The sequence below is a fragment of the Mesoplodon bidens genome, assembly GCF_964165515.1.
Source record: "Mesoplodon bidens genome assembly, chromosome: 11".
NCBI classification, from domain to species: Eukaryota; Metazoa; Chordata; class Mammalia; order Artiodactyla; family Ziphiidae; genus Mesoplodon; species Mesoplodon bidens.
In genome coordinates, this window is record NC_138167.1 from 28,089,954 (window position 1) to 28,117,261 (window position 27,308).

Consider the following 27,308-nt stretch of genomic DNA (forward strand, 5'->3'; position numbering starts at 1 on the left):
AAGGTGATGCTATTATTTTATTTTAATTTTTTGGAAATAATTTTGTTACAACCCAATTATTCACACCTCTTAGTTTGGTCCTTATGGATGAATGCTACAAATGTGTGTGAGTTTTCTGGATAATGCAATTGGCTGCAAAGGCATGGGCATTTTGTTTCACTCTTAAGTCAACTAAGTAGACTCTAGTTAGTCAACCTAAGTAGCACCATGCATTCAGTTAGCCAGCCCAAGGCTGAATGACTCCTACTTACATTAACTATGGACTCCTTAGTTTGAGCCATATCTGAGATAACACCATCTGTCACAATCAGTAGCACAAAATACTGGGAGCCATCCTTCACAGAAGAAGCATATCTGAAAGGCAAAGAAAAGGTAAAGAATACCACAAAATAAAACATTTCCTCTCGACATGATAGTTGCTAAATATAATTTGGAATAGCCAACAAACATTTTAATCTCAAGAAAATATTTAAACATATCTTAGGAGCCTATATATGAAAACACTCAAATATGCATTTTTTTCTGAAATAGCACACTAGAATAACAGCAACATTACTGCATGTTGGCACAAAGAAATGCCTGGCTGCCTTAGAAATTCATTCACTAATAAAAGGTGAGCTCGATGGTATGTGAGCACAGAGGAATGGCTACAGCTTTTGGAAATAGACATCCTGGCTAAGCAACATATTATGTGTATGATCTTCAGTATAACATTACATAAGCTATCTGAACTTTATTTTCTCATCTTTAAAATCAAGATAATGCAACTTTGTATTCTTAATAAAGAAATTTCACATATGGTAGTAAATATTTATACAGTTATATAACTGGTAGATTTTATATATGGTAGATTATATAAGTGATTATGATTTTTGTTTTGGAACTAGATAGCAGTGATGATTGCCCAACATTGTGAATATGCTGAATGTCACTGAACTGTAAACTTTAAAATGGTTGGTTTTATGTCATGTGAATTTCACCTTAATAAAAAAATGCAACAGAAGAAACACTTTTTGACATAGCTATAGTTCCAATTCTTAATACGTGTTAAATTGGTGAAAGATGGGAAGGAGAATTATAGCAAACAAAGACAAAAATTAGGTATGTAATAAGAACATATTCTAGTACTTGTTTTTTGTATTCTAGTGCAGAATTCTCACCAAATAATACTCAGACATTTAGAGGAGAATTTTAGGACTATATTTTGTCTCTTTTTTTCCATTGTGTTCTACTATTATGGGTATCTAGATTATATTCTCAATAGAATGACTTTTATGATTTTTAGTACACAACTAGTATGCCAGTCATATCTAGTAATGAGCAAGCACTGTAGTGCTTGTAGGAGATAAATAGTTAACAAGAAGACTTTGGTCTACTTTCCTAAAAAATCATCAAGTAAATCACAGAAAAATTGGTTTCAAGAAACTTCTATTGATTACCAATGAAAATCTTTCAGTACCTGATGGACTCTAAATAATAAATTTTGAATAGTTTGGGGAAAAACCAATAGCATAATATGACAGGGGAAAACTTATTTCTTGTAAAGCAGAATTTATAACTATATGAACAAGAAAATATTCACAACTTTGCCATAGACAAGAGAAACTAATAATTGCTTATGCTGTTAATAAAATGATTGGTAATTTTATAGATTGATGAAGAGAATACAGCAAGTGATATGTTCATATACTGAGGAGCCAGTTAAAAATAGCATTGAACTCTTCTACAACATATAGTCAAAAATGCTCTCACAATGTTGAACAATTGATCTTCGACACTAAGGAATTTGTATTAATTTGATGGTAACACAGCAATGAAAAAATCCAAAGCAGGTATGAACTTACTCTCCTATTTTATGCTTAAATTTTCTTTCTTAAGAAAAGAAGTAGGATAATCTCCCTCAGGAATTCATTTTTTAATTTTTAAATACCCATTATTTTTAAAAAGCATTTTTTACTGCTATGCTTCAAAAACATAAGGATTATATTTCATGTGATTAACAGGAGGTTATAAATATTGGGAAAAACTTCTATGAGTACAACTCTATGGCTTTTATGCTTTTCATGCCAAATTATGTGTTGAAAATGGTGAGAAGATGGAAAGTTGAGCCTTATGCAATCTTATGAATATCACTTCAAGTGGCTTAACTGATCTTTTTTCTGGGGGGGATGTTTACTTTTTTAAAATTAATTTTTATAGGAGTAGAGTTGATTTACAATGCTGTGTTAGTTTCTGCTGTACAGCAAAGTGAATCAATTATATATATATATATATAAAATTATATATATATATATATATATATATATATATATATATATCCATTCATTTTTAGATTCTTTTCCCATGTAGGCCATTACACACTATTGTGTCGAGTTCCCTGTGCTATACAGTTGGTTCTTTTTTTTTTAATTAATTAATTAATTTTTATTTTTGGCTGCCTTGGGTCTTTGTTGCTGCGCTTGGGCTTTTCTCTAGTTGCAGTGAGCAGGGGCTACTCTTCATTGTGGTGTGCGGCCTTCTCTTGTTGCAGAGCATGGGCTCTAGGCGTGTGGACTTCAGTAGTTGTGGCACTCAGGCTCAGTAGTTGTGGCTCGTGGGCTCTAGAGCGCAGGCTCAGTAGCTGTGGTGCATGGGCTTAGCTGTTCCGCAGCATGTCGGATCTTCCCAGACCAGGGTTCAAACCCGTGTCCCCTGCACTGGCAGGTGGATTCTTAACCACTGTGCTACCAGGGAAGTCCCTACAGTAGATTTTTATTAGTTATATATTTTATATATAGTAGTGTATATGTGTCAATCTCAATCTCACAATTTTACCTCTCCCTCACCTTTCCTCCTTGGTAACCGTAAGTTTATTTTCTACATCTGTGACTCTATTTCTGCTTTGTAAATAAGTCAATTTGTACTATTTTTTTAGATGCAACATATAAGAAATATCATATGATATGTGTTTTTCTCTGCCTGACTTACTTCATTCAGAATGACAATCTGTAGATCCATGCATGTTGCTGCCAATGGCATTATATCATTCATTTTTATGGCTGAGTATTTGTATATATGTTGTATATATATTCCACATCTTCTTTCTCCATTCTTCCATTGACGGACATTTAGGTTGCTTCCATGTCCTGGTTATTGTAAATAGTGCTGCAATAAACATTGTGTTGCATGTATCTTTTTGAATTATGGTTTTCTTGGGATATATGCCCAGGAGTGGGATTGCTGGATCATATGGTAACTCTATTTTTTGTTTTTTAAGGAATCTCTGTAGTGTTCTCCATAATGGCTGTACCAATTTACATTCTCATCAACAATGTAGGAGAGTTCCCATTTCTCCACACCTTCTCCAGCATTTATTGTTTGTAGATTTTTTTGGATGACGGCCATTCTGAATGGTGTCAGGTGATACCTCATTGTAGTCTGATTTGCATTTCTCTAATAATTAGTGATGTTGAGCATCTTTTCATGTGCTTTTTGGCCATCTGTATGTCTTCTTTACAGAAATGTCTTTTTAGATTTTGTGTCCATTTTTTATTGGGTTGTTTGTTTTCTGATATTGAGCTGCATGAGCTGTTTATATATTTTGGAGATTAATCCCTGGTCAGTCATTTCATTTTCAAATGTTGTGCTGGCCAAAATGTTCATTCGGGTTTTTCCATAAGATATTTTCTCCCTATCTGTGGGCTGTCTTTTCATTTTGGTTATGGTTTCCTTTGCTGTGCAAAAGCTTTTAAGTTTAATTAGGTCTCATTTGTTTATTATTTATTTATTTATTTATTTTATTAATTAACTAATTTATTTATTTTTGCTGTGTTGGGTCTTCGTTTCTGTGTGAGGGCTTTCTCTAGTTGTGGCAAGCGGGGGCCACTCTTCATCGTGGTGTACAGGTCTCTCACTATCACAGCCTCTCTTGTTGTGGAGCACAGGCTCCAGACGTGCAGGCTCAGTAGTTGTGGCTCACGGGCCTAGTTGCTCCGCAGCATGTGGGATCCTCCCAGACCAGGGCTCGAACCTGTGTCCCCTGCATTAGCAGGCAGATTCTCAAACACTGTGCTACCAGGGAAGCCCATCATTTGTTTGTTTGTTTTTTCTTTTCATTACCCTAGGAGGTGGGTCAAAAAAGATCTTGCTGCGATTTATTTCAAAGTGTGTTCTACATATGTTTTCCTCTAAGAATTATAGTATCTGGTCTTACATTTAGGTCTTTAATCCATCTTGAGTTTCTTTTTCTGTATGGTGTTAGAGAATATTCTAATTTCATTGGTTTAAATGTAGCTGTCCAGTTTTCCCAGCACCACTTACCAAAGAGACTGTCTTTCTCCATTGTATATTCTTGCCTCCTTTGTCACAGATTAGGTGACCATAGGTACGTGGGTTTACCCCTGGACTTTCTATCCTGTTCCACTGATTTATATTTGTTTTGTGGCAGAACCACACTGTTTTGATTACTGTAGCTTTGTAGTATAGTCTGAAGTCAGGGAGCCTGATTCTTCCAGCTCTGTTTTTCCTTCTCAAGATTGCTTTGGCAATTTGGGGTATTTTGTGTTTCCATACAAATTGTAAAATTTTTGTTCTAATTCTGTGAAAAATGCTATTGGTAATTTGGCAGGGATTGCAATAAATCTGTAGACTGCCTTGGGTAGTATAGTCATGTTGACAATATTGATTCTTCCAATCCAAGAACATGGTATATTTCTCCATCTGTTTGTATGATCTTTGATTTCTTTCATCAGTATCTTATAGTTTTCTGAGTACAGGTCTTTTGCCTCCTTAGGTTTATTCCCAGATATTTTATTATTTTTGATGGGATGATAAATGGGATTGTTTCCTTAATTTTTCTTGATAATCATTAATTGTTAGTGTATAGGAATGCAAGAGATTTCTGTGTATTAATTTTGTATCCTGTAAATTTACCACACTCATTGATAAGCTCTAGTAGTGTTCTGGTAGCATCTTTAGGATTTTCTATGTATAGTATCATGTCATCTGCAAACAGTGATGGTTTTACTTCTTCTTTTCCAATTTAGATTTCTTGTATTTCTTTTTCTTCTCTGGTTGCCTTGGCTAGGACCTCCTAAACCATGTTGAATAAAAGTGGAAAGATGGACAACCTTATCTTGTTCCTTATCTTAGAGGAAATGCTTTCAGTCTTTTACCATTGAGAATAATGTTTGCTGTGGGATTGTCATATATGGATTTAATTATCTTGAGTTTGGTTCCCTCTATTCCCACTTTCTGGAGTGTTTTCATTATAAATGGGTGTTAAATTTTGCTGAAAGCTTTTTCTGCATCTACTGAGATGATCATATGAATGTTATTCTTCAGTTTGTTAATGTGGTGTATCACATTATTTGTGTTTATTGAAGAATCTTTGCACCTCTGGATAAATCCCCCCTAATCATAGTGCATGACTCTTTTAATGTGTTGTTTGATTTGGCTTGCTAGTAATTTGTTGAGGATTTTTGGGTCTATGTTCATCAGTGATAATTGGGCCTGTAATTTTCTTTTTTTGTGATACCTTTGGTTTTGTATCAGGTTGATGGTGGCCATGTATAATGAGCCTGTGAGTGTTCCTTACTCTGCAATTTTTAAGAATAGTTTCAGGATAGGTGTTAACTCTTTTCTAAATGTGTGACAGAATTCGCCTGTGAAGCCATCTGGTCCTAGACTTCTGTTTGTTGGAAGTTTTTAAAGCACAATTTCAATTTCCATATTTGTGATTGGTGTGTTTATATTTTCTACTTCTTCCTGATTCAGTCTTGGCAGGTTGTGTATTTCTAAGAATTCATCCATTTCTCCTAGGTTGTCCATTTTATTTGCATAGAGTTGCTTGTAGTAGTTTCTTATGATTTTTTGTATTTCTGTGGTGTCCATTTCAACTTCTCCTTTTTCATTTCTAATTTTATTGATTTGAGTCCTCTCCCTTTTTCTTGATGCGTCTGGCTAAAGTTTTCTCAATTTAGTTTATCTTCTCAAAGAACCAGCTTTTAGTTTCATTTATCTTTGCTATTGTTTTCTCCATCTCTATTTATTTCTGTTCTTTAGAATTTCTTTTCTTCTACTATAGGTTTTGTTCATTTCTCTTTCTCTTGTTGCTTTATGTGTAAGGATAGGTTGTTAATTTGAGAGTTTTCTTGTTTCCTGAGGTAAGATTGTATTGCTATAAATGTCCAAGAACTGCTTTTGCCAAGTGCCATACATTTTGTATCATCATGTTTTCATCATCAATTTTCCGTAGGTATTTTTTTATTTCCTCTTTGATTTCTTCAGTGATCCACTGGTTGTTTAGTAACATATTGTTTAGCCTCCATGTGTTTGTGTTTTTTTTACCTTTTTTTCCCTGTAGTTGATTTCTACTCTCATAGCGTTGTGGTCAGAAAAATATTTTATGGTTCCGATTTTTTAAATTTACTAAGGCTTGATTTGTGGCCCAAGGTGTGATCTTTCTTGGAGAATGTTCCATGTGCACTTGAAAAGAAAGTATATTCTGCTGCTTTTGGATGGAATGTCATATAGATATCAATTAAGTCTATCTGGTCTAATGTGTCACTTAAGGCTTGTTTCCTTATTAATTTTCTGTCTGGATAATCTGTCCATTGGTGTAAGTGGGGTGTTAAAGTCTCCCACTATTATTGTGTTACTGTTGATTTCCCCTTTTATGGATGTTAGCATTTGCCCTATATATTGAGGTGCTCCTATGTTGGGTGCATATATATTTATAATTGCTATATCTTCTTCTTGGATTGATCCCTTGATCATTATGTAGTGTCCTTCCTTGTCTCTTGTAACAGTATTTTAAAGTTTATTTTGTCTGATATGAGTATTGCTACTCCAGCTTTGATTTCTATTTTCATGGAAAATCTTTTTCCATCCTCTCACTTTCAGTCTTTATGTGTCCCTAGGCCTGAAGTGGGTCTCTTGTAGACAGCATAATATGGGTCTTGTTTGTATATCTATTCATCCAATCTATGTCTTTTGATTAGAGCATTTAATCCATTTACATTTAAGGTATTTATCATATGTATGTTCTTATTGCCATTTTCTTACTTGTTTCAGATTTGTTTTTATAGGTCTTTTTTCCTCTCTTCCTCTTTTGTTCTCTTCTCTTGTGGTTTTATGGCCATCTTTAGTGTTGTGTTTGGGATGATTTTTCTTTTTTGTGTGTGTATCTCTTGTAGTTTTTTAGTTTACTGTTCCCATGAAGTTTTGATATAGCAATCTGTATAGGTACAAGGTTGTTTTAAGATGCTGGTGTCTTTCCCACCTAGAGAAGTTCATTTAGCATTTGTTGTAAAGCTGGTTTGGTGGTACTGAATTCTCTTAGCTTTTGCCTGTCTGTAAAGCTTTTGATTTCTCCATCAAATCAGCTCGGTGGTTTGTGGCCACCTGGAGGGGTGGGATAGGGAAGGTGGGAGGGAGGGAGATGCAAGAGGGAAGAGATGTGGCAACATATGTATATGTATAACTGATTCACTTTGTTATAAAGCAGAAACTAACACACTATTGTAAAGCAATTATACTCCAATAAATATATTTTAAAAGTCTAAATGAGAGACTTTTTGTGTAGAGCATTCTTGGTTATAGGTTTTTCCTTTTCATCACTTGAAGTATATTGTGCTTTACACAATATACAGGAGTGCCTTTCTGGCCTGCAGAATTTCTGCTGAAAAATCTGTTGATAACCTCATGGGGATTCCCTTGTATGTTATTTGTTGCTTTTCCCTTGTTGTTTTTAATATTTTTTCTTTGTCTTTAATTTTTGTTACTTTGATTAATATGTGTCTCAGCATGTTCGTCCTTGGGTTCATCCTCTCTGGGACTCTCTATGCTTCCTGGACTTGAGTAAGTGTTTCTCATGTTAGGGAATTTTTCAGCCATAATATCTTCAAATATTTTCTCAGGCACTTTCTCTTTCTTTTCTCCTTCTGGAACCCCTATAATGTGAATGTTGGCATGTTTAATATTGTCCCAGAAGTGTCTGACACTGTCCTCATTTCATTCTTTGTTTCTTAAAAAAATTTTTTTAGATTGAAGTATATTTGATTTACAATGTTGTGCCAATCTCTGCTGTACAGCAAGGTGACTCAGTTATACACATATATATATTCTTTTTTTATATTCTTTTCTATTATGGTTTATCACAGGACATTGAGTATAGTTCCCTGTGCTATACATTAGGACCTTGTTGTTTATACATTCTTTTTTCTTTATTCCGTTCTGTGGCAGTGATTTCCATCACTCTGTCTTCCAGCTCTCTTATTTGTTGTTCTCCTACATTTATTCTTATATTGATTCTTTCTAGTGTATTTCAGTTACTGTATTGTTCATCTCTGTTTGTCTTTTAAATCACACTCCTTCTTAAACATTTCTTGCATTATCTTGATCTGTGCCTCCATTCTTTTTCTGTGATCTTGCATAATCTTTACTATCATTACTATTAATTATTTTTCAGGTAGATTGCCTATCTCCTCTTCATTCAGTTGTTCTTGTGGGTTTCTATCTTTTTCCTTCATTTGCACCAATTTCTCTGTCATCTCATTTCATCTAACTTACTGGGTTTGTGGTCTCCTTTCCACAGGCTGCAGGATAATAGTTCCTCTTGCTTCTGGTGTGTGCCTCCTGGTGGGTGAGGTTGGTCCAGGGCCTTTTGCAGGCTTCTTGATGGGATGGACTGGTGTCTGCCCTTTGGTGGAGCTGGGACCATGTCAAAGGGTGTGTTTTGAGGTGGATGTGAGCTCAGTACCACTTTAAGTAGCCTGTGGTCTGTTGGATGAGGCTGGGCTCCTATCCTGTTGGTTGTTTGTCCTGAGGCTTTCCAGCACTGGAGCTTGCAGGTTGTTGGGAGGGGTTGTGTCTTGGTGTTGAAATTTTGGCCTCTGGGAGAGCTCACTCTGATCAATATTCCCTGGGGCTTCTGCTACCAGTGTCCTTGCCCTCATAGTGAGCTATAGTCAACGCTTTGCACCCCAGGATACCCTCCAACACCCCTAAGTAGGGGTAACCCAGGTTCCTATGGAGGTACTTTGTGCTGGGCCCCAGCACAGGTGAGACCTTTGTACACCCTCAAGATTGGAGTCTCTGTTACCCCCAGCCCTGTAGAGCTCTTGCACTCAAGCCCCACTGGCCTTCAAGTCTGAATGCTCTGGGGGTTCTTCCTCTCATTTCAAGACCCTCAGACTGTCTTGGGAGGGTTATTTTTATGTGGGAACATCCCTGTGTAGCCTGTGCAGGTTTAATATTTTTTTGGTGCAAGCATTGTTTTTAGTATAGAAGACTGCCACCTTTTCCCTCAGTGTATGTATCAACTCCCATTGATAGGAGATGTGACTGATGTTGTGGTGACCAGAGCCTGCACTGGATATTGAGTGGGGCCTCCCCTTTGCTCTGTGGTTGTCACTGCCCTGTTAGAGGTGGGGTTTGTGCTATAGTTGTTGGAGTAGAGGCCCCAAGATCTGTTTCTTAGCTGTGTTTCTGATCTGCAGTGTGAGGTAGGCAGGATTAGATCACTCCCACTGGGAGGAAAGCCACTGAGTATTCCTCCTCTGGAGTTATTCACCTGTGGGTGTGCTCTGTCATGTCACTTTTCACCCATTGTGCAAGTTCTCAGATTACACTATTGTTGGCACTGCTCTCAGCCTTTCCTTAACTGTGGGTATGCCCACAATTGGCCCTGGTGTCTTTCAGATGTTTTCACCAGGCCATCAGCATAGGTCCACTAAAGTCAGGTCCCAGGATTGCAGTAATCATGGGTCTGGAACCCCTGTGGTCAACTCAGACTCTAGCCTGGCACAACCCTGGCATGTCTGTCCCCACAAAGTCTACAGCTGCTAAAGCTAGACTTGTCTTTGCTGTGGGAGCACTTGTTGTCCATTCAGATGTTCTGTAGGCACTGAGTTTACAAAGCCAGTTGCGGGGGTGTCAATTGACAGTTTGCACAGCTGCGAGGAGAGATTTCAGATTTTCTTCCTTAATTGCATGGCTCCTGGGGCTTAGCCATGGTTTCAGCCCCACCTATTTGTGTGGGCCACCCACAGGCATCTGCTTCTGAGGCTGCCCGGAGCACATGAGTCCACCCATGAAGAGGGGGTGCAGAGGAGGCAGCAGATGGGGTTGTAGGAGCCCATGTAGGAATGGGTCATGCAGGGGAGCTGGCAGCCACAGGAGTGAGAAAGCCAACTGGTGGCATTGGGTATGATAGAGCTGGCCCTGGTGGGAACAGGGTATGCTGGGGAGCTGGTGGTCAACAGTGCAAGAGAGTCAACCCTGGCAGGAGCCCTTCCTAGTGTCTGGGGAGGCAGGGGCTGGCATGTGGGGAGAGAGGATGCAATGGTAGCCCCACCCTTTTTGTGTCATTCAACAATGGCATTTCACTTATATTGTGGTCTGGGTTTCCTCTACAAGCATTCCCAGTTGTGGATTTCCTCACTCCCATCCCCTCAGGCTGTCTCCTTGCAGCCAACAGCACTATTCTCCCCAGATTTGCTCTCCAAATCACAAGTTCCAGTACCCAGCCCCCTTCTGCACTGGTGGATGCACTTCTCAGGCTGAGGCATGCAGGGCTGTGGCACAGACTATCTGTGTAGGTCTCACTGTGTCCTGCTTGTCACAGACTGGTTGCTGCACTTTCCTCCGATAGCCCCCAAAGCTTCCCTTCTGTCCCAATTGATCTCCACACCAGTGAGGGGGCTTCCCTGGATGCAGGAACCTCTCCTCTCCTTCAGCTCCCTGCCCAGGGCTGCAGGTCCCTTTCCACTTCCTCTCCTCTTCCTCTTCTCTTCTTTCATCCTACCCAGTTACATGGGGATCTTTCTTGTCCTTTTAGGTGTCTGAGGTCCTCTGCTAGTGTTCATGTGGTGCTCTGTGAGAATTGTTCCATTTTTAGATGCATTCTTGATGTATTTGTGAGGAGAGATGAACTCCATGTCCTCCTACTTCTCCACCATCTTGGCAGAGTCAGATTGGGGCCCCAGGTTCAGCTCTAGAAGCCCACTTTGATGCAAGTAAGCCTTCAGCTTCTTCGACGGCCTCTGGGGCAAGGCACTGCTCCATTGTGCGAGTGAGGAGAGAAGTGAGTCTTCCACCTGGGGGCATTTACTTTTTATTTCTCTTTCAACACTTCTTGTTACCTCTGGAGAAAGTCTCAGTTGTTATTACTATGTCTTTTTCCCCGCAGCTTTATTGAGGTATAATTGGTATACAAAAAACTGCACATAATTAATATAAGCAAATTGCTGTGTTTCAACATATGTATATACTCATTTTACCATAAAAACAATCAAGGTAATAAACATATCCATTAGCCCCATTTCCATGTGTCCCTTTCTCTCTCTCTCTCTCTCTGTGTGTGTGTGTGTGTTTCAATTGCCTTATTTGTTATTGTTCTGTGCAGGCTCTCTATTTCTTCTTGGTTCATTCCTGGTAGGTTGTAACTTTCTAGGAGTTTATTCATTTATTCTAAGTTGTCCAATTTGTTGGAGTCCAATTGTTTATAATAGTCCCTTATAATATTTTTTATTTCTGTGACTTCAGTTGTAATGTCTGCTCTTATATTTCTGATTTTATTTACTTAAGTCATTTTTCTGCTTAGTCTAGCTAAAGGTTTGTAGATTTTAGTTATCTTAAAAAAATCAACTCTTAGTTTTGCCAGTTTCTATTGTTTTCCTAGTCTCTACTCCATTTATTTCTGCTCTAATTTTTATTTAATTTTAATTATTATTTCATTCCTTCCATTAACTTGTGCTTAGCTTGTTGTTTTCCTAGTTCCTTGAGGTATAAACCTAGGTCATTTGAGATTTTTCTTCTTTTTAAAAATGTTGTCTTATCATTATAATTTTCCTTTTTAGTACTGATCACACTCAAAAAAATAGTACAGTATTTTACAGTATCCCATAACTTTTGGTATATTGTGTTTTCATTTTTCTCATGATATTTTCTATTTTCCTTTTTGATTTCTTTGACCCAATGATCATTCAAGTGTGTGTTAATTTCCATTTGTTTGTGAGTTTTGCAATTTGTTTTTGTTTTTTTCCCATTGTGTTCAGAAAATATACTCAGAATGATGTCAATCTTCTTACATTTAATGAGACTTGTTTTGTGACTCAGCATGTGATCTATCCTAGAGAATGTTCCATGTATGCTTATAAAAAATATGTATTCTGTTGCTATTGAATGGAATGTTCTGTATATGTCAATTAGGTTCCATTTGGTCTAGATCATTACTCAAATTTGCTCTTTCCTTATTTATTTTTGGCCTGGGGTGATCTATTCATTATTGAAAGTGGGTAGTGAAGCCTTCTAATACTATTGTATTAATGTCTATTTCTCCCTTCAGATATGTCAATTACAAAATATGCTTAGGTTCTTTGATGCTTAGTCTATACATATTTATAATTATTATGTCATCATGTTGTATTGACCCTTTAAAATTTTGTTCTTTTTAATAAAATTTGCATTTAAGGTGTACAACATGATGATTTGATATACATATACACAGTGAAATAATTACTACAGTCAAGCATGATAACATATCATGATGTCACATAGTTACCATATTTTTTTGGGTGTGATCAGTGCACTTGAAAATTACCCTAGCAAATTTACAGCATTCAGTGCAGCATTTATTATAGTCATCATACAACATAAGAGATCTCTACACATATTCATCCTATGTAATGCAACTTTGTACCCTGTGACCAATATCTCCCCATTTCCTTTACCTCTCCATCTCTGTTAACCACTGTTCTAACACTCTGCTTCTATGTATTCAGCACTAAAAATCCTACATATAAATGAGATGATGTACTATTTTTCTTTCTGTGTCTGGCTTATTTCACCTAGCATAACATCCTTCAGGTTCATCAATGTTGCAAATGACAAGCTAAAAAATATATACATAATTATATAAAATGATATATATCACATAAATTGACCCTTTTATTATGTAATGACCTTTGTCTGTTGTGACTTTTTTTTTTTTTTTTTTGCAGTACATGGGCCTCTCACTGTTGTGGCCTCTCCCATTGCGGAGCACAGGCTCCAGACGCGCAGGCTCAGCAGTCATGGCTCACAGTCCTAGCTGTTCCACGGAATGTGGGATCTTCCCAGACCGGGGCATGAACCTGTGTCCCCTGCATCGGCAGGTGGACTCTCAACCACTGCACCACCAGGGAAGCCCAGTTGTGACATTTTTGACTTAAAGTTTATTTTGTCTAGGTATAGCTGCCCTTGCCTTCTCTTTTTTGGCTACCATTTTCATGGAGTATCTTTCTATCCATTCCTTCATTTTCAACCTATATATGTCCTTATTTCAAAGTTGAGTCTCTCATAAACAGCAAAAAATTGGGTCTTTTTTAAAAAAAATCTATTCACCTACTTTACATCTTTTGATTGATGAATTTAATCCACTTATATTTTGGTTTTCTTTTGATTCACCATAAAATATACCTAAGAGAAGGGGAAATATATTCAACCATCAAGAGAGTTAAAGATAGAGCCTGAAGCAGATGCAGTAAACTTGGAATTTCTTTGAAGTTTGTTGTTTTATCTTAAATATTCATAGAAATTTTGCATTTTACTTTAAAATAAATTTGTGCTTGTATTAATGCTTTATGTCTTAATTTTGAGGAAAATTAATGGTGTAGAAAAAATCATAAGTGTATTGTGTGGCTCTCACTCCTGCTAGATACACTAATTTGAAAACACAATGTACTTTATATAAGAACCATTCAATCCATTTTAGTCTTGTCACCATCAGTAGCATAGAATAATCCTTTAAAACTATTATCTCGGAGACCTTCAAGATGGTGGAGGAGTAAGACGTGGAGATCACCTTCCCCCCCACAAATACATCAGAAATATGTCTACACGTGGAACAACTCCTACACAACACCTATTGACCACTGGCAGAAGACATGACTTCCCCAAAAGGCAAGAAACTCCCCATGTACTTGGGTAGGGCAAAAGAAAAAGAAAAAACAGAGCCAAAATAATAGGGAGAGGACCTGCACCTCTGCGAGGGAGCTGTGAAGGAGAAAAAGTTTCCACACATTTAGAAGCCCCTTTACTGGTGGAGATGGGGGTGGCAGGGGGAAGCTTTGGAGCCACGGAGGAGAGCACAGCAACAGGCGTGCAGAGGGCAAAGCAGAGAGATTCCCACACAGAGGATCGGTGCTGACCAGCACTCAACAGCCTGAGAGGCTCCTCTGCTCACCTGCCAGTGTGGGTTGGGGCTGGGAGCTGAGGCTCAGGCTTTGGAGGTCAGACCCAGTGAGATAACAGGGGTTGGCTGTGTGAAGAGTGCCTGGAGGGGGCTAGTGCACCACAGCTAGCTGGGAGGGAGTGTGGGAAAAAGTCTGGAACTGCCTAAGAGGCAAGAGACCATTGTTTTGGGGTGTGTGAGGAGAGGGGATTCAGAGCACTGCCTAAATGAGCTCCAGAGACGGGCGTGAGCCATGGCTATCAGCATGGACACCAGAGACTGGCATGAAACACTAAGGCTGCTGCTGCAGCCACCAAGAAGCCTGTGCTCAAGCACAGGTCACTATCCACACCTACCCTCCTGGTAGCCTCTGCAGCCCACCACTGCCAGGGCCCTGTGATCCAGGGACAACTTCCCTGGGAGAACACACAGCATGCCTCAGGCTGTTGCAACCTTATTGTGGCCCCTGCAGCTGCAGGGTTGTCCTGCATTCTGTACCCCTCCCTTCCCCGGACTGAGTGAGCCAGAGCCCACTAATCAGCTGCTACTTTAACCATGTCCTCTCTGAGCAAAGAACAGGCACACTCAGGGGACCTACATGCAGAGGCAGTGTTAAGTCTAAAGCTGAACCCCAGGAGCTGTGCGAACAAAGCAGCAAAAGGGAAATTTCTCCCAGCAGCCTCAGGAGCAGGGAATAAAAACTCCACAATCAACTTGATGTACCCTGCATCTGTGGAATACCTGAATAGACAACAAATCATCCCCAAATGTAAGCAGTGGACTTTGGGAGGAACTGTAGACTTGGGGTTAACATTCTGCATCTAATTTGTTTCTGGTTTTACATTTATCTTAGTTTAGGATTTAGAATTTATTATCATTGGTAGGTGAGTTTATTGATTTGGTTGCTCTCTTCCTTTTATATATATATATATATATATATATATATATATATATATATATATATATATATATATATATATATATATATATATATATATAATTTCCTTATCGTCTTATTGTGAGTGTGTATGTGTATGCCTCTTTGTGTGATTTTGTCTGTATAGCTTTGCTTTTACCATTTGTACTAGGGTTTTGTCTGTCCCTATTTTTTTCTTTTATTACTTTATATATTTTTTTAATAATTAAAAACTTTTTTGTTTTAACAATATTTTATTTTTTATTTTATTTTATTTTACTCTTTCTTTCTTTCTTTCTTTGTCCCTTTTAATCTGAGCCATGTGACTGGGTCTTGGTGCTCTGGCTGGGAGTCAGGCCTCGGCCTCTGAAGTGGAAAAGCCGAGTTCAGGACATTGGTCCACCAGAGACTTACTGGCTCCACATAATATCAAACGTTGAAAGCTCTCCCAGAGATCTCCATCTCAATGCTAAGACCCAGCTCCATTCAACAACCAGCAAGCTACAGTGCTAAACACCATATGCCAAACAACTAGCAAGACAGGAACACAACCTCACCTATTAGCAGAGAGGACACCCAATACCAGAGAGGCTGCCTAAAATCATAAGTTCACAGTCACCCCAAAACACACCACCAGACGTAGACATGCCCACCAAAAAGACAAGATCCAGCCTCATCCACTAGAACACAGGCACTAGGCCCCTCCACCAGGAAGCCTACACAACCCCTGAACCAACCTTAGCCACTGTGGGCAGACACCAAAAACAATGGGAACTACAAACTTGCAGCCAGTAAGTTAAGCAAAATGAGAAGACAGAGAAACACACAGCAGATGCAGAAGCAAGGTAAAATCCCACCAGACCAAACAAGTGAAGAGGAAATAGGCAGTCTACCTGAAAAAGAATTCAGAGTAATGATAGTAAAGATGATCCAAAATCTTGGAAATAGAATGGAAAAACTACAAAAAAACGTTTAACAAGGACCTAGAAGAACTAAAGAACAAACAATGATGAACAACACAATAAATGAAATTAAAAATTCTCTAGAAGGAAAAGAAAGCAGAATAACTGAGGCAGAAGAATGGATAAATGACCTGGAAGATAAAATAGTGGAAATAACTTCTATAGAGCAGATAACAAAAAAGAATGAAAAGAATTGAAGAGAGACTTAGAGACTTCTGGGACAACATTAAATGCACCAAGATTCAAATTATAGGGGTCTCAGAAGCAGAAGAGAAAAAGAAAGGGACTGAAAAAATATTTGAAGAGATTATAGTTGAAAACTTCCTTAATATGGGAAAGGAAATAGTCAAGTCCAGGAAGCACAGAGAGCCACATACAGGATAAATCCAAGGAGAAACAAACCAAGACACATGTTAATCAAATTATCAAAAATTAAATAACAAAGAAAAAATATTAAAAGTGGCAAGGAGAAAGCAACAAACAATATATAAGGGAATCCCCATAAGGTTAACAGATGATCTTTCAGCAGGAACTCTGCAAGCCAGAAGGGAGTAACAAGACATATTTAAAGTGATGAAAGGGGAAAAGCTACAGTAAAGATTACTCTACCCAGCAAGGATCTCATTCAGATTCGATGCAGAAATATAAACTTTTACAGACAAGCAAAAGTTAAGAGAATTCAGCACCACCAAACCAGCTTTACAGCAAATGCTAAAGGATCTTCTCTAGGAAGGAAACAGAAGAGAAGGAAAAGACCTACAATAACAAACCCAAACAATTAAGAAAATTGTAATAGGAACACACATATCAATAAGAACCTTAATGTAAATGGATTCAATGCTCCAAGTGAAAGACATAGATTGGCTGGATGGATAAAAAAAACAAGATCCATATATATGCAATCTACAAGAGACCCATTTCAGACCTAGGGACACAGACAGACTGAAAGTTAGGGGATGGAAAATGATATTCCATGCAAATGGAAATCAAAAGAAAGCTAGAGTAGCAATTCTCATATCAGAAAAAATAGACTTTAAAACAAAGACTACTACAAGAGACAAAGAAGGACACTACATAATGATCAAGGGGTCAATCAATCAAGATATAACAATTGTAAAAATTTATGCACCCAACATAGGAGCACCTCAATACATATGGCACATGCTAACAGCCATAAAAGGAGAAATAAACAGTAACACAATCAGAGTAGGGGATCTTAACACCCCACTTTCACAAATGGTCAGATCATCCAAAATGAAAATAAATAAGGAAACACAAGCTTTAAATGATACATTAAACAACATGGACTTAATTTATATTTATGGACACACCATCCAAAAACAACAGAATACACTTTCTTCTCAAGGGCTCATGGAACATTCTACTGGATAGATCATATCTTGGGTAACAAATAAAGACTTGGTAAATTTAAGAAAATTGAATATATATCAAGTATCTTTTCCAAACAGAATGCTATGAGACTTGATATCAATTACAGGAAAGAATTTGTAACAAATAGAAACATATGGAGGCTAAACAATAAACTACTAAATAACCAAGAGATCACTGAAGAAATCAAAGAGGAAATCAAAAAATACCTAGCAAGAAATGACAATGAAAACACGATGACCCAAAACCTATGGGATGCAGCAAAAGCATTTCTAAGAAGGAAGTTTATAGCAATACAATCCTACCTCAAGAAACAAGAAACATCTCAAATAAACAACCTAACCTTACACCTAAAGCACTTAGTGAAAGAAGAAACCCCACCCCCCAAAAGTTAGCAGAGGAAAGAAATAATAAATATCAGATTAGAAATAAATGAAAAAGAAGTGAAGGAAACAATAGCAAAGATCAATAAAACTAAAATCTGGTTCTATGAGAAGATAAAAAAAATTGATAAACCATTAGCCAGACTCATCAAGAAAAAAGGGAGAAGTCTCAAATCAATAGAATTAGAAATGACAAAGGAGAAGTAACAACTGACACTGCAGAAATACAAAGGATCATGAGAGATTACTAGAAGCAACTATATGCCCCCAAAATGGACAACATGGAAGAAATGGTCAAATTATTAGAAAAGCACAACATCTGAAGACTGAAGCAGGAAGAAATAGAAAATATAAACAGACCAATCACAAGCACTGAAATTGAGACCATGATTAAAAATCTTCCAGCAAACAAAAGCCCAGGACCAGATGGGTTCACATGTGAATTCTATCAAACATTTAGAGAAGAGTTAACACCGATCCTTCTCAAACTCTTCCAAATATAGCAGAGGGAGGAACACTTCCAGACTCATTCCATGAGGCCACCATCACCTTGATATCAAAACCAGACAAAGATGTCACAAAGAAAGAAAACTTCAGGCCAATATCACTGATGAACATAGATGCAAAAATCCTCAAGAAAATACTAGCAAACAGAATCCAACAGCACATTAAAAGGTTCAGACACCATGATTAAGTGGGGCTTATCCCAGGAATGTAAGGATTCTTCCATATACACAAATCAATCAATGTGATAAACCATATGAACAAATTGAAGGAGATAAAGCATACGATCATCTCAATAGATTCAGAGAGAGCTTTTGACAAAATTCTACACCGCTTTATGATAAAAACCCTCCAGAAAGTAGGCACAGAGGGAACTTACCTCAACATAATAAAGGCCATATATGATAAACCCACAGCCAACATCATTCTCAATGGAGAAAAACTGAAACCATTTCCTGTAAGATTAGGAACAAGACAAGGTTGCCCACTCTCACCACTATTATTCAACATAGTTTTGGAAGTTTGGGCCACAACAATTGGAGAAGAAAAAGAAATAAAAGAAATCCAAATTGGAAAAGAAGAAGTAAAGCTGTCACTATTTGCAAATGACATGATACTATACATAGAGAATCCTAAAGATGCTACCAGAAAATTACTAAAGCTAATCAATGAATTTGGTAAAGTAGCAGGATAAAAAATTAATGCACAGCAATCTCTTGCACTCCTATACACTAATGATGAAAAGTCTGAAAGAGAAATTAAGGAAACAGTCCCATTTACCATTGCAACAAAAAGAATAAAATGCCTAGGAATAAACCTACCTAAGGAGACAAAAGACGCGTATGCTGAAAACTACAAGACAGTGATGAAAGAAATTAAAGATGATACAAACAAATGGAGAGATATACCATGTTCTTGTATTGGAAGAATCAATATTGTGAAAATGATTATACTACACAAAGCAATCTACAGATTCAATGAAATCCCTGTCAAACTACCACTGGCATTTTTCACAGAACTAGAACCAGAAATTTCACAATTTGTATGGAAATACAATAGAACCTGAATGGCCAAAGCAATCTCAAGAAAGAAAATGAGAGCTGGAGGAATCAGGCTCCTGGACTTCAGACTATACTACAAAGCTACAGTAATCAAGAGAGTATGGTACTGGCACAAAAACAGAAATATAGATCAATGGAACAGGATAGAAAATCCAGAGATAATCCCACGCACATATGGTCACCTTATTTTTGATAAATGAGGCAAGAATATACAGTGGATAAAAGACAGCCTCTTCAATAAGTGGTGCTGGGAAAACTGGACAGCTACACGTAAAAGAATGAAATTAGAACACTCCCTGACACCCTACATAAAAATAAACTCAAAATGGATTAAAGATCTAAATGTAATGCCAGACACTATAAAACTCTTAGAGGAAAACATAGGCAGAACACTCTATGACATGAATCACATCAAGACCCTTTTTGACCCACCTCCTAGTGAAATGGAAATAATAACAAAAATAAACAAATGGGACCTAATGAAACTTAAAAGCTTCTGCACAGTAAAGGAAACCATAAACAAGATGAAAAGACAACCTTCAAAATGGGAGAAAATATTTGCAAATGCAGCAACTGACCAAGGGTTAATCTCCAAAATTTACAAGCAGCTCATGTAGCTCAATATTAAAAAAACAACCCAATCCAAAAATGGACAGAAGACCTAAACAGACATTTCTCCAAAGAAGATATGCAGATTATCAACAAAAAATGAAAGGATGCTCAACATCACTAATCATTAGAGAAATGCAAATCAAAACTGCAATGAGGTATCACCTTACAGCATTCAGCATGGCCATCATTAAAAAATCTACAAATAATAAATTCTGGACAGGGTGTGGAGAAAAGGGAACCCTCTTGCACTGTTGGTGGGAATGTAAATTGATACAGTCACTATGGAGAACAGTATGGAGGTTTCTTAAAAAACTAAAAATAGAACTACCATATGACCCAGCAAACCTACTACTGGGCCTATACCCTGAGAAAACCATAATTCAAAAAGATTCATGTACCACAATATTCACTGTAACACTATTTACAAATAGCCAGGACATGGAAGCAACCTTAATGTCCACTGACAGATGAATGGATAAAGAAGATGTGGCACATATATACAATGGAATATTACTCAGCCATAGAAGAAAACAAAATTGAGTTATATGTAGTGAGGTGGATGGACCTAGAGTCTGTCATACAGAGTGAAGTAAGTCAGAAAGAGAAAAATACTGGATGTTAACACATATATATGGAATCTAAAACATAATAAAATAAAAAAGGTTCTGAAGAGCCTAGGGGCAGGACAGGAATAAAGATGCAGATGTAGAGAATCGACTTGAGGACAGTAGGAGGGGGAAGGTTAAGCTGGGATGAAGTAAGAGAGTGGCACTGACATATATACAGTACCAAATGTAAAATAGCTAGCTAGTGGGAAGCAGCCACATAGCACAAGGAGATCAGCTCGGTGCTTTTTGAACACCTAAAGAGTGGGATAGGGAGGGTGGGAGGGACATGCAAGAGGGAGAAGATATGGGGATATATGTAGATGTAAAGCTGATTCACTTTTTTATACAGCAGAAGCTAACACACCATTGTAAAGCAATTATACTCCAATAAAGATGTTTAAAAAAAACCCATAAAACTATTATTTCTATGGTATATGCTCTACACATTGGCATATTTTTGCACTTTGCAAGGAAACCTAAATTTCAAACAAAATAATCTTTTCTGCTACCATTTCTTCTAATTTAGCTTTTTAAAGTGTTATATATTTATGATAAAATAATTAAATTGCTTCAGAAATATATGAAGTAGAAAGTAGAGTCTGATCACATCCTAACTTCTTCAAGGAGGTAACACGTATATATAGACTTACAGAATCAGATTATATTTTAAATGTACTAAAGAAGCTTGCTCCTTCTGTCTTTTTTCAAGTATAGGCAATCTATAATTTATATTTTAATATTACTATGACAAATCTTAGGGAGACGTTAACTTTGTCAGGGTTTTGGAATTCAAACACATTTCTTTGGAGTCTTTGTCAAGTAAAATTCTTTGATTGTTTTTATAAAAGTTCATAAATCGTTGGTTCAGATTTCTGGAATATTCTTTCAGCTCATTATTAGTACATAGGATTAGAGAGGGCAACAAGAAAATGTAAGAAACTGACTCAGAAATATTTTATTTGAGTAGTTTAATTTTGATATACACAATGAGTTAAATCTTCTCAATTATGGTGTACATTTAAATATGTCAAAGTAACACAGCAATTTTTATGTTACTATGTTATTACCCAAACTACTTTTGACAGTGTACTGAAGTGACCAACAGTATCCACAATGATAAGTCATTTTCTTACACTTTCTTTTGTGACTCTTTACCTCTCTAGCAGAGATTAAAAGTATGCAAAGTATCATAACACAGTGAATTGGAATCAGATTATTTTGTTTGGAATTTTAGCTCCACCACAAATGGACACTGTATGTATCCATTTTATCATCAGTAAAACATAAATAATAACACTATTGTCACATATTAAAGGAAATAATCCATATTATAGCCCTGAGCATATTCCCTAAAATAGATTATGGGTTTGATAATGATTGTTTTGAGTTTATTATTATTGATCATACAGATGGAAGAGAAAAAACATAATACATTTTTTAGGTTAATTTGAAAATTAGTCATAAAGATTCCAAAACAAACAAATATTATTTCCTGAAAAAGGAATATTAATTTTAGCTGGTTATCTGGATCCTGGAAATTTCTTAACATCAGAAGAAAAGAAAAGAAAAAAAAAAAAACAATGGTCTAGCTAATAGTTGGAATTGATAGGTCCCTCTTAAGAACTGAAATGTGACAGTCTCAAAACAAGTGACTGGTTAGGCATAGGTAACAAATGAGTAGTAGCTGGGAAACAATAAATATTATTGAAGTCAAGTGAAAAAAATAATGAAACTTTCTTTTTTTCAATGTGGAAAAGATCTATATGTAACAATGGAGTGGAATCAAATTAGTAAGTGCTGTGATAGAGGTATACATAGAATGACATTACAGACTAGGAGTAATGATTCTCTGTGACTGAAGTGCAGTACACTTTGGAGAATGTGGAGGGAAATGAGATTGGATAGCTGAGTGGTAGTTGGATATTGGAAGTTCTTGAATACCAAACTAGAGTGTTAGAACTTAAATTTGTGACAAGGCATAAACGGCTGTTGAGTAGGATTTTTATATCATTTGAAATGCTGTTCTCTGGACAGCATTAAAAAATTAAAACTGAGAAGGCAGGAAATTTGAGTTAGGGGTTGGAAAGCCTCAGAACAGCACATAAAGACTTCAAGTTTTGTAAACTTGATGTCTTGGGTCTTGACTATTTCACAATATTGCCATCTCAATATTATCTCAAAAGTCTTATCACATAGATATTAGTTCTAAAAGTGAGCAAGTGCTTAAAATGATTATTCTTAAAAAGAATAAGAATAAACTTTCTTCAAGATGCTTATAGAAAACTATTACAAATAACTAAGCTTTTACCAATATAGAAAACACACTTTTTAAGAGGAAAAATTAAGCAAATAAATAAAAATGGGTATGTATTTACTCTTGACTTTACAAAAATCATTTTTAATGACAAATATTATAACATATATAGAATTCACTTACTAGATACTTGTTGAGTACATGGTGAAGTATTGTTGAAATGTATTTAAGAGTGACAAAAGGCACCAGGAGCTTTATTTAAATAAAGGCCATATACATTGGAATAAAGGCTCTTCTCTTGATTTAGAAACAAATAGTTGTCTTGAGCTATTTGTTCTAAATATATTTGTTCTTGAAAAATGTAGCTTGTATTTTAGTTGACAAATTTTTTAGATGATAATTTTGGGTCAGACAGAAATTGTCTCTCTTAATAATAGATTAAAAATAAAATTAAACATAACTCTCAGAGATTAGAAAAAAAGGAGAAAGGTATTTCTTAGATAGATTCATAGGAAGAGATAGATACATGGAATTTCAAATTGTATTGGAAAGAAAAGGTGACTACCCAAAAGTCATAGATTTTTGTATTTCTTATTTTCTTTTATTAAAAATAACAATAAAGAATTATTAGATCACAGATTTTAAAGTAGTCTGAAAGTGTTAACTGACAACTACCCCTATATTTGAGAATTTTTAAAATGCTGGACAAAATATAAAAAACTGCAATATAACAGTGTGGAGCCTGTAGTTTTAGTTGGTGTATAGAAATGCACCTAGGAATTTTATATCTAAAAGTTTAACTTTTACAGTAGAGATATACCAGTACAGAATCTACAAAATTAATTGGTAAACACTGATAAGAGCATTTATAATAACTATCATGAGTTCACACAAAATAAGTTCTTTCATTTTTTCTTCTACTTTTATAAAAAACAGTGATGGGTATGATACTGTGTAAGAGAGAGTAAGAATCGACTATAATTTATTTTGCATTAATATAATTTTTGATTCTGCTTTATTTGAGAGCCATCAAAAAACTAGGAAAAGAAAGTATAGATAACACTACTTATATAGGCTAACACAATGAGCTAGGATTTGATTTTCAAATTACAGATAATGATCCATTAGTGAATTCTGAAATCAATTTTGTGGGTCAAGACCTGTATTTAAAAAAAAGTAATACAGAAGAATAGGATACCATAGTAATAAAGAGAAAATATAAGTATTATTTCATAATCTTTTATTTAGTTGTGTGTGTCCAGAGATGAGATATAAAATTCATAGCTTAGTATAGATTGTGGATGAAAATGCTTGAAAAACCTGAGCTAAAGAGTCACACTCAGAAAATGGTTATCAATGTATCTGTCAACCTGAGGTGGAGTTCCACAGGAGAGTCCACTGGGGTCAACCCTGAGTGCAGGTGTATTTTAGCATTTTGTCTATTTCTCAGATAATGAAAAGTAGAACACATTTTGCTAACAATGTCTAATAGGGAGATGGTAAAGTACCAGAACCTTCGAATAGAGAACTGAGGTTTCATACTGCCTTTGAACATTGATAAACTGATCCAAGTGAAGTACTTTTTCAAATTTTGGCTACATATTGGGAAAGATATGAGAGCTATACTTTTCTAATTACCTAAAAATAAGGCAGGGTTTCATAGGATTTGCAACTGAGCCAAGACAAACGTTTTAGTGATTTTAAAAGTGGTGTCTAATTTACTTATGCATTAGTAAAAAATGATAAGCAAGAGTATATAGAACTTTACATTAAACATTTTTTTTTCTAGAACATGCATTTGGAATCGTTAACAATTATATTCTGATCTCAATACCATGTATTATATACAGGTAGAACTCTGGGAATTTATAAAATTAGCTAATATATTAATTTCAGAGAGGTTAAAAGAGTGTGCCCTATATATCACTGAAAGGCTTCAGTTGTCTTCGTAGAATTCAGTCTCTTATTACTTCTGAGCTACTATAGAATATACATTAGATATGAATGATTTACACAATTGAGATTATGATTGATATTGTTCTCATGGATGCCTTTTCAATGAAAAAAAAATGTTTCCTCAGTCGAACAAATATAGGTCCTAACAGAAGCCAGTGTATGTTTCTTCATTTGAGATTCTGATGTAAAGTTCTTATTGAAATATCATGATAGCTCAATGGAGATTCTTTTTACTGTATATCTTTTCCCTCACTTTCTTGGAGGTAAATTAGAAGAAAACAACTTTCATTTGTGGAGCCAGGCTAACAATAATGTTATGATTTCACTCTGGTCCAGTACACTAGAAAAAATAAGTTATCTACTACCACTTACCTCGCTACATGATTAATTACAGGAGCAAAGTTGGTTGGCCCATACAGTTGTACAGATTTCAGACTCCTATAATAAGCCTCCATGACACCCTCAATGCCATCACAGTAGGGGTTTCGAGGGTTCCCATTCTGTAGAAAGTTACAGGCAAAAAAAGAGAGTAAAGAATGAATAGTGTCTGTAAAACTCAATTAAAAAAGAGAATGATACAGGTTCATACTCATAAAGCTTTTTTGGATGAAAACTCAGTTATAGATTTATAATAGCAAAACATAATAATAAATTAAGTGATCAACATAGATTACATTTAAATAGATTGTGATATGAGGTAATGTGCAATCATTAAAAATGGATACTTTTCAACTAAAGGGCAGGAGAAAATTCTAAATAATCTTGAGAAGCTGAATATAATGACATTTTACAATTAATAATGTCTTATTTATACACAGGTCTGTGTACATACAGAGATAAACATATAAAAATCTAAAAAGAAGGAAACAAAATGCTAAATTTGTTACCTCTGAGTAGTTATAAATTGTTGATTTTTATTTCATTGTTTAGACTATTCTATATTTTCCAAGTTTTCTGCAGTGACATGTATTCAAATCAGAAAAATAATTCTATTAATTCAAACAGTTTTACTTTATAGAAGCAAAAATGTAAAATATCTGCCATATGCACATTTTCAGGCCACAATTAATAACCCCAACTAAAGAAGCAATCAGAGGGAATGTAATATGGTGTGAGTAGCATCAAGACAAGGTAAAGGGAAAAGAATCAAAGAAACATATCCATATTGTTCAAGGGAATTGGAGCTTAACACCGGAGTTCTCATTCTGCAGATAGTAACCCAGAAGGGCAACTTTAAACCTGGAGACCTAGTCTAGCTTTCTCATACTTTGAATGCTCTATTAGGTTTAATTCTCCTAGTCCAGCTTCCACAACTAACACAAATAAGGCAGTGTTATCTATTGCTATGTAGTAAATTATCCCTAAAGTTAGTGTCTTAAAATAGTAGGCGTTTATAACCCCACACATTTTTTTAGGTGTCAAGAATCCAGAAGCAGCTTAGCCAGGTCATTCTTGCTCAGGATCTCTCAAGAGCTTGAAATCAAGAAGCCAACATGGGCTGCAGTCATCTGAAAGCCTGACCAGAGTTGGAGGATCTGCTTCTAAGAAAGCTCACTTACATGGTTTGCTGGCAGTAGGTCAACACGAACTCTGCATAGGGCTGCTTTAGTGTTCCAACAACATGGCAGCTAACTTCCCCAAAATGAGTGATCCGAGAGAGAGAGAGAGAGCAAGGAGGAAGCTCCAATAAGCTCCTAGTCTTATAAGTTGCATAGCATTACTTCTACTTTCATCTATTTGTTAGAAATGAGTCACTAAGTGTAGCCCATACTCAAGGGAAGATGAATTAGGTTCCACCTCTGGAAGGGGGTAATATAAAAAAATTTGTAGCTCTATTTTAAAACACTAGGTACAGTGACCATGCTTAAACATAGTCAGCAGTAATTTTAGCATGTAAGTTTTTACCTGAACAATCAAAAGCGACTAGCAATTTATAACTTAAATTTGATGAATTCTATATACTAAGCTTTATATTAAAATATTTACATACATTATATAACTTTTATAGTATGACAACCTAAAAAAGTAGATAAAATGCTATTATTATTCTCACTTTACAGATGAGGCACTGAGAGCTTAGATATTGTGCCCAAAGTCACGCTACACCAGTAACAGAGACAACATTTCCAGAGCCCCATCTCTTAACCACCAGTACACCACCATATTACAAAATCCTAAGCATTTTGAAAGACTGAGGATCTTAGGGAACTAAGTCAGATGTTACCAACCATTTCAATTTTGTCATTTGTGAAAGAAGGATTTATAACCATTGTCCTTTTAATTTTGTCTTTTTATTCAAACTTTTTATTTTTATCTCATGTAAAATTTTAAGACATAAAAATAATAAAAGAACTCTTTATATTATAAAATTGCCTACAGGAATTGATTGAAATTAAAATGTGAAAGTTTAATATTTAGCACAAAGCAGCGACTAGTTGGTTTTGATGTTAATCTGAGCTGACCTTTAAT

General features: G+C 36.1%; 1 protein-coding gene across 2 annotated transcripts in view; it reads right to left on the bottom strand.

The window, feature by feature from the left end:
- CPNE8 (copine 8) overlaps window positions 1-27,308 on the bottom strand; it is a 229,608-nt gene that overhangs the window by 15,182 nt on the left and 187,118 nt on the right. For both annotated transcript variants that reach the window (XM_081247806.1, XM_081247807.1), the window contains exons 11-12: window positions 25,212-25,339; window positions 252-354 (exon numbers count right to left, since the gene is read on the bottom strand). In XM_081247806.1, coding sequence (XP_081103932.1) covers window positions 252-354; window positions 25,212-25,339 — 231 coding nt within the window. The remainder of the gene's footprint in view (window positions 1-251; window positions 355-25,211; window positions 25,340-27,308) is intronic.